Source organism: Eupeodes corollae, chromosome 3, assembly GCF_945859685.1.
Source record: "Eupeodes corollae chromosome 3, idEupCoro1.1, whole genome shotgun sequence".
Taxonomy (NCBI): Eukaryota; Metazoa; Arthropoda; class Insecta; order Diptera; family Syrphidae; genus Eupeodes; species Eupeodes corollae.
Window position 1 is genome coordinate 131,061,440 of NC_079149.1, and position 13,682 is coordinate 131,075,121.

The 13,682-nt window shown below is 37.0% G+C and overlaps 2 protein-coding genes across 2 annotated transcripts; both read right to left on the reverse strand.

Moving 5' to 3' along the window:
* Positions 1-144: 144 nt before the first annotated feature.
* On the reverse strand, positions 145-2,171 carry LOC129950807 (uncharacterized). The gene is made up of 2 exons (XM_056062726.1): positions 915-2,171; positions 145-825 (listed from the first exon to the last, which is right to left on the reverse strand). Exons 1-2 carry the CDS (start codon positions 2,169-2,171, stop codon positions 145-147), a joined length of 1,938 nt encoding a protein of 645 aa, XP_055918701.1.
* Positions 2,172-4,085: 1,914 nt separating this feature from the next.
* Positions 4,086-9,692, reverse strand: LOC129950808 (uncharacterized). Its single transcript, XM_056062727.1, has one exon. The coding sequence runs from the start codon at positions 9,690-9,692 to the stop codon at positions 4,086-4,088; it is 5,607 nt and encodes a 1,868-aa protein (XP_055918702.1).
* Between the last annotated feature and the right edge of the window lie 3,990 nt (positions 9,693-13,682).

Here is a 13,682-nt window from a genome sequence, read left to right on the forward strand (position 1 = left end):
ACAAATGGAATGAATAAGCATGATAATTAATATTTTACAAGTTGTTTTGATAAATTTAATTGATAAATGTGATAAACATATGTTACAAATGAACAGAATAATGAATAAGAATAATAATAATGTGTGTAATTGAAATGTGTATAATTAAGTTGGACTGTGTGTTCTTCGCCGTTTTTCTGATTGTCCCGCAGAGGTCGAAGGTAGAAAAGTGCCACCATCTTCATCTTCGTCACCATGGCCATCTTTAGCCACATAATATTTTTCGCACACTCTTACATAGTGCTTTGTGCATGTAGCTGTATAGCATAAATCGCAAACTGCTGTAGTCTTGTTATCTTTTTTTATAACTTTACAAACTTCGCAGCGTTGTTTTAGAGTATTTGGTCTGGATGTGGGTAACATAGTTACTGTTTGAATCTCGTAACCTATGAGTTTCATGGCTGTCTTCACTTTTGTTTGAAGCGTTGTTTTGGCGATTCGATTTTGTAAATGCTTGGCCGCAAGCTCTAAGGCTAGTTCTTTCAAAAACCTTTTTCTCTTATCGGATCTTTTCTTGCTTACATACCATGTGGGTTGACAAATGTCAAACAACCTGTAAGCAGCAACACCAGCACAGTCCAACAGATTATAGAATACCGTTACCGGCCAACGGTTAGTTTTTCGCTTACAGGTGTATACGGTCACCATTCGGTCCAAAGTATCAACCCCGCCCTTTGTTGAGTTGTAATCTATGATGACTTCTGGTTTTTGTGTTGCTTCATCTATTTTGTCCTCATGATGAGTTGTAGAAAGCATAAGTACATTTTTTTTGTGTTGCTTGCATAACTACATAATTGAATGCACTGAGAGTAACAAAAAATTGAAGAAAATTTGTCCCTGGTCCTTTTGAAATCCTTATCGGCTGGTGTAAAGACCTTAGGTAGTTGCGGCTTATTGCTTTTTATTGTGCCGACTGTTGTTGTTTTTCTTGTCATCAAGTTCAAGGCTAATGGTACAGAGGTGAAATAATTATCCGTCGTTATGTTATAACCCTTGTCCAGATACTTTTCCGCTAGTCGCATCACGAGTTGATGAGATATTCCCTCAGATCGATTTTCACCGGGTTGTTGGCCAACATATATTTCTCCTTGGAGAGGGTAGTTGGTTTTAGCATCCACAATCCAAAATATTTTTACTCCATATTTCCCAGGCTTATTGGGCATGTACATTTTGAATGGGCATCTTCCCCTTGTGCCAACGAGTTGTTCATCGATGGTAAGCTCTTTCGAAGGTTGATAACAACTAATGAGGTTACTTTGAAACAAATTCCACACATGCCTAAACGCAGCTAGCTTATCACTTTGGAGTCGAAAAGTTCGGGATCTTCCGTCATCGAATCTAATGAATCTGCTTATTTGCTCAAACCTCTCTAAGGACATAACTGCACGGTAAAAGGCCATATTACTCTCATGGAAAAGATCCTTTGCCTCTACACCATAAGCTTTTTCAGCTCCAGCGTACAGCAGTATGGCAATGTAGGCAAAGATCTCATCTTCAGTTGTATCATACCACCGACGCATTACCTTAGGTTCGTTTGATAATCGATTTTCTTCATACACTCTTTTTGCTTTTCTATTTGTTTCCAAGACTATGTTTTCCACAATGGCTGGAGTCACCAATGACTTGAAACAATCAGCTTTAGAAGAAAATGTCTTCGAACATGTACCACCCCCATGAATCAAGCGTTCATTGCGATCTCGATTTGCTCTTCTTTTTTCTATTTCATCTGGCATTGACCACCAAATGTCATTGAATTTCATATTTCGGGCCGTATACCGCATTCCTCGATTGGGGTTAGCAGGCTCACTTTCAACCTCCTCCTCACGGCGAGTTCCTTGCTGTCGTTGCAGTTCCACTTCAGCTTCTTCCTCCATATCAAACCCAACCTGCTGGACGCGTAAGTCAAGCAAAGCTTCGTTTGGCTCGTAGTTCGGATCATCAGCATCCGAGAAATCTGCACCATCATCACTGTCGTCGTCTTCAGAGTTATTTTCATGAACTCTTTCTCCTTCATCAACTTCTTCATCCATAACTCGACCATAATTTTCGTCAAAAAATTCCTGCTCTGCATCAGTCAAATCCCGACTTGATGATGCATTTAGCAGGAATAGTATGCGACTCATATCATCCATATTCTAAAAATATTCCATCAATAACAAATTCACTTTACACAAGCTTTTTTACTTACATTAGAATAATTTATTAGATATCTAAAAAAATCACTTTATTTTATGAAAAAAAAACGTAAAACAATTGTGTCGATTTCTTACTATAGCAGCAACTAACTGACTGATTTATTTTCAGCCTACCTAAATCTATAATAAACAATAAAAATCAAAGCAAACTTGATGAAAATACCGCTGTCAAAACATAAAAAACCGTTGAAAAAGAATAATTCTCATCTAATCTAATATAATAATGCACTCCAAACTCATATGGGCACTGAGTGCCCACATACACGATATCGGCTCTTTTACTTTGCAAACATGACCTGCCCCAAATACCAACAAAATCAATTCAAATGGTCCATTTTCGTGTACTTGGACACTGTATGCTTGTAGGAAAAATCTCTTTAAGCGTGTAACAGAGCAACTTATAAGTTTTTTCTTGATTTGAAAATTGAACTGGGCACTCAGTGCCCAGTACACGGGTCTAGGGTTAAAGTTGCAGGTTTATGGGGTTTTCCATGGGTTAAATCAGGTTTCCGTCAAAATTTGATTTTTGTTCGTGGCGCATGGAACTTGATTGAATGCTTTTTTTTATATCATTGTATTAGTATAATTTCTTTTTTGTGTTACCAAGTGCGTTAAAGCTGTCACACTACCAGGTAAACATTTCTCTTTTTAAAAGGGGTAAATCTGCCAAAAAATTCCACATCTGCTGATTTGATCTTAAATCAAAAATAAATCTTGATTTAAAATAAATTGATTGAATTGAGGTGATATTAGAAACGTTTATCAGCCAACAGGAAGTGGGAACGTTTCCGAGCAAAAGTACAACTTTTAGTCTACAACTCGCAGATTTTAAATATGGTTTCGACAAACGACGCCGAAAATGGGCATTCGACATTTTCACCTGCCCTCCTTGTGCACTCAAATAATTGCATAGTTTTCGCTCCGTAATTTGTCTTGATGTCTTAATCTTCTACCTTAATTTGTCGTAAACACTTTATATACCAAGAGCCTCATAATGGTATATGGTCCAAACTGAATATGATGGAAGGTCAGGTCATAAACCTAAAAGATTTTCGTACCGCATCCTAACGAAACTTCGAGTAACGACTGTTTTAATGAAATTTTGGAGAATATATACTTTTAATCAGTTTTTTAATCGCACTATAGACTTTAATATATACAGATATGGACATTAAAATAGAAACAGCAATCAGAGTTTTAAAAATTAAATTTTGTATTGACTTAAAAAGATTTTTTTTCAAGTTTGGTCTTCATTTTCTTATTTTCTTTCTGTTAATCTAAAATTATCAATTGTTTATTCTAAAATTATAACTTAAAATATTTTAAATTCATAAATGTAAAAAAAAAAACAAATTTCGTGGACATTAATATAGATACACGGATAACAAAAAATTAACTGCAAAGCTATTCTGGATTTCAAAATTATTTTAATATCTGGTAGCCTGGCCCTTAGTCTTAAGTACAGTGTTGGTCATTGAGTCAAATAATCGGTGGCATCTGTTCAAGTAGAGAATACGAAAATTAAACTTTTGGCGAAATGTTTATTTTCTAAAAATGAATACAATGGTATTATAATATTAAAAAATATAATGATTGTTAATATTTTTACCGATTGGTAATTTTTCTTTTTCTTGAACTTGAAACTTGAACGTTTAAATTTTAAAATGACAATGGATTAAATAAAATGACAATGTTGCCAACAATTAAACATAAGAAAATGGCACGATAGCCAACATACATAAATAATAAAAGATGTGTTCGTTTGTTTGTTGCTCCTTTGTTCGTCGATGGATGTGTTCGTTTGGCCGCATTTTTGGTCGTCGACATTCCACCCCCCGTGAAGCCCACAGGTTATTTGGATTCACTACAATGTTGCTCGACGTCCAAAACTGCCAACCGGGAAACCGGGCGACGAAATTTGGTTTTGTTTGCCGTGGTGACTTCAACTGTTCTAATTACGCCATCTTTGCCTGGATAAGTTTCTGTTACCTTGCCTCTTAACCATTGTGACCTTGGAGAATCAATTTCACATACAAAAACGAGATCGTTTATTTTTATTGGTTCCGATCGTTGACACCACTTAGCGCGTCTAGTAAGATCCGGTAAATATTGCCGAACCCATTGCTTCCAAAACATATTTTTAAGTTGTTGTACGATGCGCCATTGTTTTCTCATGTTAATGTGCTTCCAGTTATAAGGTCCAGGTGTTTGAGTGGAATTCGGCTTTCCCATTAAAAAATGATTTGGTGTTATTGGTTCCGGTTCATCTATAGATACAGGAATATCAGTTAAAGGCCTGCTGTTTACGATGTTTTCTGCTTCACACAAGACGCTTTGTAAGGTTTCTAACTTCGGTGTTTGTTCTGTTAATACAACCCTTAATACTCTTTTGACACTTCCAATTAGTCTTTCCCAACAGCCACCTGCATTCGGATATTTTGGACTATTGAATATCCATTCGATGCCTAGTGGAGTCAAGGAAGATTTCATAGCTTCATGGTCAAGAAAATCGGGAACATTTCTAAGCTCTTTGTCGATTCCTAGAAAATTTGATCCACAATCACTCCTTATTCGAACGGGAACTCCTCGTCTATTCATAAAATTCCTTAAGCTCATGAGAAATGCGTCCGTAGATTGATCATGACATATTTCTAGATGTATCGCTCGAGTAGTCATACAGGTAAATACCGAAACCCATCTTTTTTCTTGGTTTCTACGGTTCTTAATATGAACGGGGCCGAATAAATCAACCCCTGTGTAACTAAATGGGCTTACATACGGTGTTGTTCGATCCCTAGGCAAAGGAGCCATAAGGGGCTGGCGTGGCGTGGCATTTATGATTTTACATGTTCGGCAGTTTGATTTTGTTTTTCGTACAAGTACTTTTAAAGATGGTATCCAAAACTTACGACGTATTTCACATGTTATCAAGTCTTGGTTTTGATGATGAAACTTTCGATGATAGTATGCAACAAGAAGCTCTGTGAAATAATGTGTTTTTGGTAGAATAATTGGACGTTGGGCAGCAGCTGGCAAAAATGAAGCGGTAGAAATTCTTCCGTCAGCTCTTATGAGATCATTCCGACTATCGTATATAGGATTCAGTGAGAGTAGTGAACTTGTTTTCGATATACATGTCTGTGACTTTAAACACTTGTATTCGTCTCGATAGGCGTCCTTTTGTACCTCTGCTGACAAGTATATTTCCGCTGCTGATTCTTCCTGAGGTGTTAGTTCGCCACTTTTATGATGCATTGAAGAAATTCGCTTACAGTTTGAAATAAATCGAAAAACCCAAGCTACGGTTCTCTTAAGCCTAGAAAAGTTTGAAAATCTGTGAATGTCAATTAGTTTGCTGATTACGGTGGCATGGAATAATGGTGCTCTGATTTCCAACGCTTCTTCTATTTCGACATCACTCACATCGACTTTTTCCCGAGGCCAATTATTTGTATCTAAATATAAGAAGTTTGGGCCAAGAAACCACCTTGAACTGGATTCCAAATTTACTGGAAACCGCGCACGCGTCGCTTCATCAGCGATATTTTCAGTTGTGGGTAGCCAGTTCCATTGTGTCTGTTCACTTTCTTCTAATATTTCTGAGATCCTATGTTCTACAAATTGCTTAAAACGGCAACTGCTGGAATTGATCCATCTAATAACTGTTTTTGAATCACTCCAGTAATATACTTGGTCCGCATTCCTGCTATGGCCAGCTAAGATAGAAGATTTTAAGCGGACACCCAATATAGCTGCTTGTAGTTCCAAGCGAGGAATTGACATCGGTCTTATTGGAGAACATCGAGATTTTGCGGCCACAAACGCAACATTTATTTCCCCATCGCTGGAAATAATTCTCCAATAAGCAACGGTGGCATACGCATTTTCACTCGCATCAGTAAAGATATGCAATTCGACACGTCCTTTCTTAAAAAAGGCCGAGTAACATCTTGGTATTGTGATGTTTTGTACGTCATTAAGTTCTGTCACCCACAGCTTCCATTTGTTTAATATTCGATCTGGTAACACTGTATCCCAGGGAATTCCGCTCTTCCATACTTCTTGCAATAGTATTTTTGCACTTATAACAAAATGTGCTAAAAATCCGAAGGGATCAAATATACTCATGATAACGCTTAACATTTCACGTTTTGTTGGAGTTCGAACGCCAGTTAAAATATCTAGAGAAACTTTATGGAATTGAAACGAAAACACGAATGCGTCTTTTGTGGTATTCCAGTGCATTCCCAAAATTCTTTCTCTTTTATCACAAACGTCAACGTTCACGTCAACTATCCGATTCACTTCATCAAGCACTCCCAACTCTTTTAGAACTCTTTCCGAATTTGAAACAAAGTTTGCCAACTCAAAATTACCTTTTTGATGAATCCATACTACTTGTTTCACGACATCAATGGCATCTTCTTCTGTTTCAAAGGAGTCAACGTAATCATCAACGTAATGTCTTTCTGTGATGGCAGTAACGGCTCTTGGGTTTTCATCTTTGAATTGCATTGCGTTCGTATTTTTCACATGTTGCGCCAAACTGGGAGAGCAAGTGGCTCCAAATATCATTGCTCGCATCTGGTAAACTTCCAATTGGTTTTCAGGACTTCCGTCTCTCCATAAAAATCGTTGGCACATCTGGTCTTCTGGTCGAATGTCTATTCTATGAAACATCTCTTTGATATCGGAACATATTCCGATGCGTGCTTCTCGGAACTTAAAGAGTACATCCAACAGCGTTTGGTTCATATCTGGTCCTGACAACAACATGTCATTAAAGGAGACGCCTTTAGATTTGGCTGCTGCGTCAAAGACTAATCTGAATTTTCCCGGTTTGTTTGGATTCCTTACTCCAAAATGTGGAAGGTACCAGATTTTGGAAGATTCGACATTATTTGGATCCAATTTAACTTTGTATGCGTATCCCTTCTCCAAATACTCATCTATTTTTCCTCTATATGCTGCTTGAAGTTCAGGATCTTTTAAAATCTTCTTTTCGACGAATTCTAGTCTCTTAAGGGCCATTGTGAAGCTTTCAGGAAATTCAAAGTTATCTGATTTCCAAAGAAGTCCCACTTCATATCGGAAACCGTTTTGTTTAGTAGTTTGCTTCATAATGTTTATCGCCCTTTGATCATTATTTGATAATAATTTATTCGTCGGTTTATAAATACCCATGTTCTCGATAGTAAAATAATTTCTTACCATTTCATGAATATTATCCAAAACGCTTTCATGAGAATACGATTCTGCATCACGAACAGTCAAAATTCTTTTAAGTTTAGTCAAGTGGTCATTTTGTACATGTGTTGGGCCATAAACTACCCACCCCAACCTTGTTTCAGCAATAAATGGTCCCTTCAATCCCAGTTCAAACCGGTTTGATTCTACTCCTAAATAAGCATTGGACATACCCACCAAAATAGTAGGTTTTACATTAAAATAGTCATAAATTGGCAACCCTTTTAACTCAGCACTTTGACAGCTGTTGTTGGAAATTAATTTATTAAAATTCAAGGATTGTGTCGGCAGGTCAAGATTTTTTATTGTGCAGAAATTATTCACCTTATATTTTTTGCCGACACCCTGGATTTCAAATTCCACAAATGTTGTTGGTAAGTCTATGGTCTGATTTCCAAACCACTGAAGTTTAATGTTACCAGATTTTCCTTGTAGCCCCAGTTGTTTTGCGACATTTTCATCAATTAAGGAAGGCATTGCACCGTCATCCAGATATGCGTACGTATGCACCGAAGATCCAGCGGCACCAGACAATGTTACTGGAATTATTTTGAAAAACAATTCTGTGTTTTCTACATCCGAAGGACGATGCAAGGTGCATAAAGGCTGTGAGACGATATCCATATTTGATTCTGGTGGAGAAAAATTAAAGTTATTGTGAAGTAATTTATGGTGTTTGCGCTGGCATCCACCAATGTTACAGATAAATTTGGTTCTGCATGTAAATGTGTTGTGTCCTCGCCTCAAACAAGAAAAACAAAGTTTTAATGCCTTCACTTCCTTCCATCGTTCGTCCACCGACATTTCAGCAAATCTGTCACACACTGCCAACAAATGATCTTGGCTACACAATATGCACGAAGCTCGTTGAGAGTTGTTCGTGTTAATGTGCATAACAAAGTTCTTTTTTGTTTCAATCAAGCTTTGAGGGCTAGATGAGGTACAGTACGTTGTTGCCTTAATGACGTTTGCTTCCTCGTCCAGGAACTTGGAAAAATGGTGCAGTGTAGCGTGTGGTTTGATGTGAATTTTAGTTCGTGTCCACTCCAAACGCATCCTGAAGGGCAATTTCGAGCATAACTCTTCAAGCAAAGACGGATTGCTTATGTGCTGGGTGGCGTTGGACGTTTCCAGAAAAATGGCCAGCCCTTTTACCTTGACAGCGAGTGGTACAATATCAATTACTTTTCCCTCAGTTATGGGTGAAATCATTTTAAGCTTTGCTAGTTGACTTCGGATGAGAATTTCGTCCCGCCCAAAACTATTTTTAAGTTCCGAAATGACGTCAGCGACATTATTAGGATAAATTAATAATGCCTCGACTACCTGCTTCGCTTCTCCATATAGGCATTTCTGCAGTCGCATCTGGTTCTCAAGATTGGTATAGCCATATGTCCTGGTGGTTTCGCGGTATAAATTGATAAAGGCTGGCCACTCTTCTGGAAGCCCCCCAAATTTAGGCAATTCATGCAAATGACGTCTTAATTCGGTTTGATGGTGTTGTGTTTCAGGCTCTGGATGGTGCAATTGCAGCTGGTGTGCTTGTGGCTTATATGAGAATGGTGTCTGGAAATCTGATGACTCTGACAGAGAAAATTGTGGCATAGAAAACTGAGAATGATATGGCAGCTGTGATTGGTGGGGCTGGGATGATGACTGTATCTGAGTTGGCAGCGGCTGGTTCAACGAAATTGGTGGTGACTCGTGGACTATGGGCAATGACGGCTGTATCGACGACTGTGCATGATATGACGTAAGTGATTGGTACGGCTGTACCTTAGATGATGACTGGATCTGGGTTGGCGGCGGGTTCGGGTTGTTCAACGTTAATGGCAGTGACTGGTGAACGTTGGGCAAAGACGGCTGTAACGAAGACTGTGGATGTGGCGGCTGTTGATAGGACTGTATATCTTTGGAGGGCGACATCGATGAGAAGGGCAACATTGCAGTTTTGGTGTTTTTAACCTGAACCTGGGCAAGGGGAAAGGGGGGAGGAATGTCAATTACCTGATCATTTGTTGGCTTTATGGCGTTGAACATAGCCAAAAACTTTTGTTCCATTTCCTGCAGCGATTTCTGGAATACCTCTTGCATATTCCCAATTCGTGTGTTCACATCAAATTCATCAGATGGTTTGATGGTCTCGTTGATGTGTTCATCCTCATGATCGTCATCTGGCTCGCTTTGGATCTTTTCTTCCTCGTCGGACATATTTGGGTTGAGGCGGGCACACTTTCTTGTTTTCTTCTTCGACATGTGCAATGTGACGCCTTCGATTTTCAATCGAAAATAAAGATGTTCAAGTAGAGAATACGAAAATTAAACTTTTGGCGAAATGTTTATTTTCTAAAAATGAATACAATGGTATTATAATATTAAAAAATATAATGATTGTTAATATTTTTACCGATTGGTAATTTTTCTTTTTCTTGAACTTGAAACTTGAACGTTTAAATTTTAAAATGACAATGGATTAAATAAAATGACAATGTTGCCAACAATTAAACATAAGAAAATGGCACGATAGCCAACATACATAAATAATAAAAGATGTGTTCGTTTGTTTGTTGCTCCTTTGTTCGTCGATGGATGTGTTCGTTTGGCCGCATTTTTGGTCGTCGACAGCATCTGTCAATTGAAATATTGTAACACTCCTGTTGAACCATCCATCCACAGTTTGGCTTTATTTGTTGTTAAATGTTTTCCAACCGCATATTTTTAATCTCCCGCAAAATTGTCTATGGGATTTAGGTCAGGCGATTGGGATGTCTACTCCGATACGCTGATTTTTTGGTCTTTAAAATACTATTGAGCAGATTTGGATGTGTACTTAGGGTCGTTGTCCTGCTGTAGATAAATTTGAGAGGCATGTTCTCGTAACCATAAGGCAGCATTGTATCCTTTTGATCCATTTTACCCTTTCTAGAGTATTTGGGATTTAGTTCTTTCAAAGGAAGCATTCGAACGGTTTATCTACCATCACTTCCGAACAAATGTATCTTTTTTTCGTCCATCCACAAAGGTTAGGTTAGGTTGGAGTGGCTGTCCAGATGTCATTGACGCACGTAGTCCTCAAGGGTCCATTGTGATACCACTAATGAGGTTACTCATGGGAGAGTAATGAACTTAAACAAACCATTTCGTACTTTTAATAAAGTTAGAGAGACGTTTTGTGTCAATCGTTGCCAGTTCACTGGTGTTATCGAAGAAGGGATTACCGAGAAAGTTATTCCTTCTAATGGAGAGTGCTGGACATGTACATAGAAGGTGTTGGACTGTTTCCTCTTCCTCCTCGTCCATGCAGCTTCTACAGAAGTCATTGTGCAGTGTCCCGTTATTTTTCTAGAGCATATTGCTTGAGAAGATATTTGCATGTAGCAAGTGGTGTTCCTATGTTATGTGTTTTTCTAACATGAGGCAGAAGTGTTCCGTTTTTGGCGAGCTCATTGGCCTTGAAATTTCCCGGAATGTCTCTGTGGCCCGGCACCCAAATGAGGTGAATGTTAAACTGTTCCGTCATCTCATTCAGAGATGATCGACAATCGTGGACTGTTTGAGAGTTTGTGGAGACACACGCGAGAGATTTAAGAGCGGCTTGGCTGTCTGAGTATGTTGAGCTGTGGAAATGAGATTTGGTTTTAAGTTATGTCTGATGTAAATTTCAATCAATCTTTCCAAGTTTTAAGAAGGAAGGATAATAGGCTGATTGGTCGTAGATCTTAAGGGTTAACGTGTGAGGGTTTCCCTGCTTTAGGAATGAAGACTACTTTTGCCATTCTCCAGGCTTTGGGAATATATCTCAACCTTTACACAGCTTGTCAGAATGATTTCCAATTGTGGAATGATCATGTCTGAGCATTTTTGTAGTTCGGCCGGAATGATTCCGTCTGGTCCTGGAGATTTATATGGATCAAAGCTGTCTATGGCCCATTGCAGTTTTTCCTGCGTTATTAGATCAACTAAATCGCTTGTAGAACCTAGAGACTCTGATGTTAAGAGTATGTAAGAGCTACCTGGAAAGTGGGTGTATAACAGATTAAGAGATTCTTCATTTGTGATAGTCCACGTGCCTGCTCCTGTCTTTAAAGCACTGGTTATTGTTGGACTTTTTGAGAGAATTTTCCTGAGTCTTGAGGCTTCGGAAGTATTTTCTATTTTACTACAAAAGTTTCTCCAAGAAGACCTTTTACTCTTCCTAATTCTTTTTTATATTGTCTTAGAGCTTGTTTGTATAGGTCCCAGTCGGAAGGATCTGTTGAAGAGTTCGCGACAGCTCTTTCTGAATGGTTCTAGTTCTTTACGCCACCAATGAGGATTCTTTTTACCCTTTAAAATGGTTACAGGGCATGAAGATTTCATTGATTCATTCAGGGCTTCGGTGAGATGATTTACAGAAAGATCTAGTTCATCTTTACTCAAGGAGCTTTTAAGAAGGTTGTGATCAAGCAGTTGTGCTAGTACCTCCCTATATCGCTCCCAGTTTGTATTCCGGTGATTTCGAAAACCCGTAGATGTATTTGCCACATCTTTGAGCTCAAACTGAATGTATTTGTGGTCAGAGAAGGAATTCTCTTTTAAGACATGCCAGTTTGAAATCATATTGTGGATCGAGTCAGAGGTAAGTGAAATATCAAGTACCTCTTTCCTATTCTTGGTTACAAAAGTGGGTTTATTACCAATATTAGTTATGAGTAGGTTAGTGCTTAGTAAGTAATCAAATTAAGGACTCACCTCTCTCATTTATATCAGAGCTACCCTATACCGTGTGATGGGCGTTAGTGTCCGAGCCACCTTTTTCAGGTTTGGGCTGACTTTGAATTTAAAGTTAAAAAAAATTGTTCAGAACAACAAAAAACAAGTGAAAGGAAATGGAGGAGGAGAAATCAATTGCACATCCCATCTGCGCTTGTGGATGCTGTTGCAAATCTACTTAAATATAAACAGATGGTTTAGACCGAGTGGAAATGCAATTGGTGTATCGCAGCACCCAACCACTTCAAAGTCTTCATGATCCGGGCATGCATAAGTCACAGCAAATTCAGGCTACAAATGAAATGATTTAGAATTGGATTTCAGTTTAACAGATCTCTGATACATTTTCATCGTTTAAAAATCTGCTACAAAATAGTCGCGTCGAAAAAGTTATAGAATCCCACTTAAAAAACGAGACGACATCGGTAATAGGCATGAATAAGCTCTCGTTTTTTATTGTTTCGCATGTGCTAACGAAAACTTTGACGTGATTCCTTTGGTCATTTTTGAATTCAATTTAAAGCAAAACAAACATTTTGCTTTTTGAAGGGACCATAAGAACTGGAGCTGTGAAATGTGACAAGCACTCATTCTGACTCATCTAGTGATAGAAAAATGTTACGCTTCTTACAAATTATGAATAAAAACAATATAATAAAACGCTAAACACTTTTTTAAAATATTACTTTTTGTTTATTCATTGTTGTTTGTTTTTGTAAATTACAAATAAAAATTTTCCATTTTCTCTATCAATTTGCACTTGTGCCTACACGTTAATTATTTTATTTTGTTTTTATTTTTATTGATTTTAATAATAAAATTTTTCTTCAATTAGTAAAATTTAATTTAAGTTAGTCAAATTGTTTTTTATGTTTTTTGTTTTTTTTTAATTCATTAGATTTTTGGTATTACATATTTTTTGTTTTTCTTTTTCTTTATTTTGTTCTTGTCAAAGTACAAAAATGTTATTTTAATATTGTATCCATGGTGTTGGTGTTTTAATTTTAAATTTGATTAGTTTGAATATTTGTTGTTTATTTTAATTTTTATTTTAAACTTTGATTTTTTTTCGTGTATAATAATTTTTTGTTTTTTTTTTTTTTTAATTAATTGTTCATTCGGTAAATTGTAGAATAAAAAAAAAATATTATCAAAAAGAAAAACGAATTAAAATTCAAATAAAAAACAAAGAAGATATTTCATGTAAAAAAAAAGAGTTTTTTAAAAGCATTTTTTGTTTTCATGGAATGAGCAACAAATTTGTTTATTTTTCGGAAAATATATATTTTTGTTAAATGTATATTTTTGTGTTTTTGTTTTTAATTAAATTTATTTAGGAAGCAATTTATATATATTGTAAATAAAACTATTCTTTTTCGCTATGAAAAGAACAAATCACAAAGTAAAAAATTCTTAATGAGAAAATTCTTGTTTTTGTTTTTCTTTCTC

What these genes read in the sequence shown, in the direction of transcription:
- LOC129950808 (XM_056062727.1), bottom strand. Translation starts at nt 9,692, where the DNA reads ATGTCCGACGAGGAAGAAAAGATCCAAAGCGAGCCAGATGACGATCAT.
- LOC129950807 (XM_056062726.1), bottom strand. Translation starts at nt 2,171, where the DNA reads ATGGATGATATGAGTCGCATACTATTCCTGCTAAATGCATCATCAAGT. An exon ending in ATAAGCCGCAACTACCTAAG is followed by an intron (nt 826 to 914) that starts GTCTTTACACCA and finishes TCAATTATGTAG; the next exon opens with TTATGCAAGCAACACAAAAA.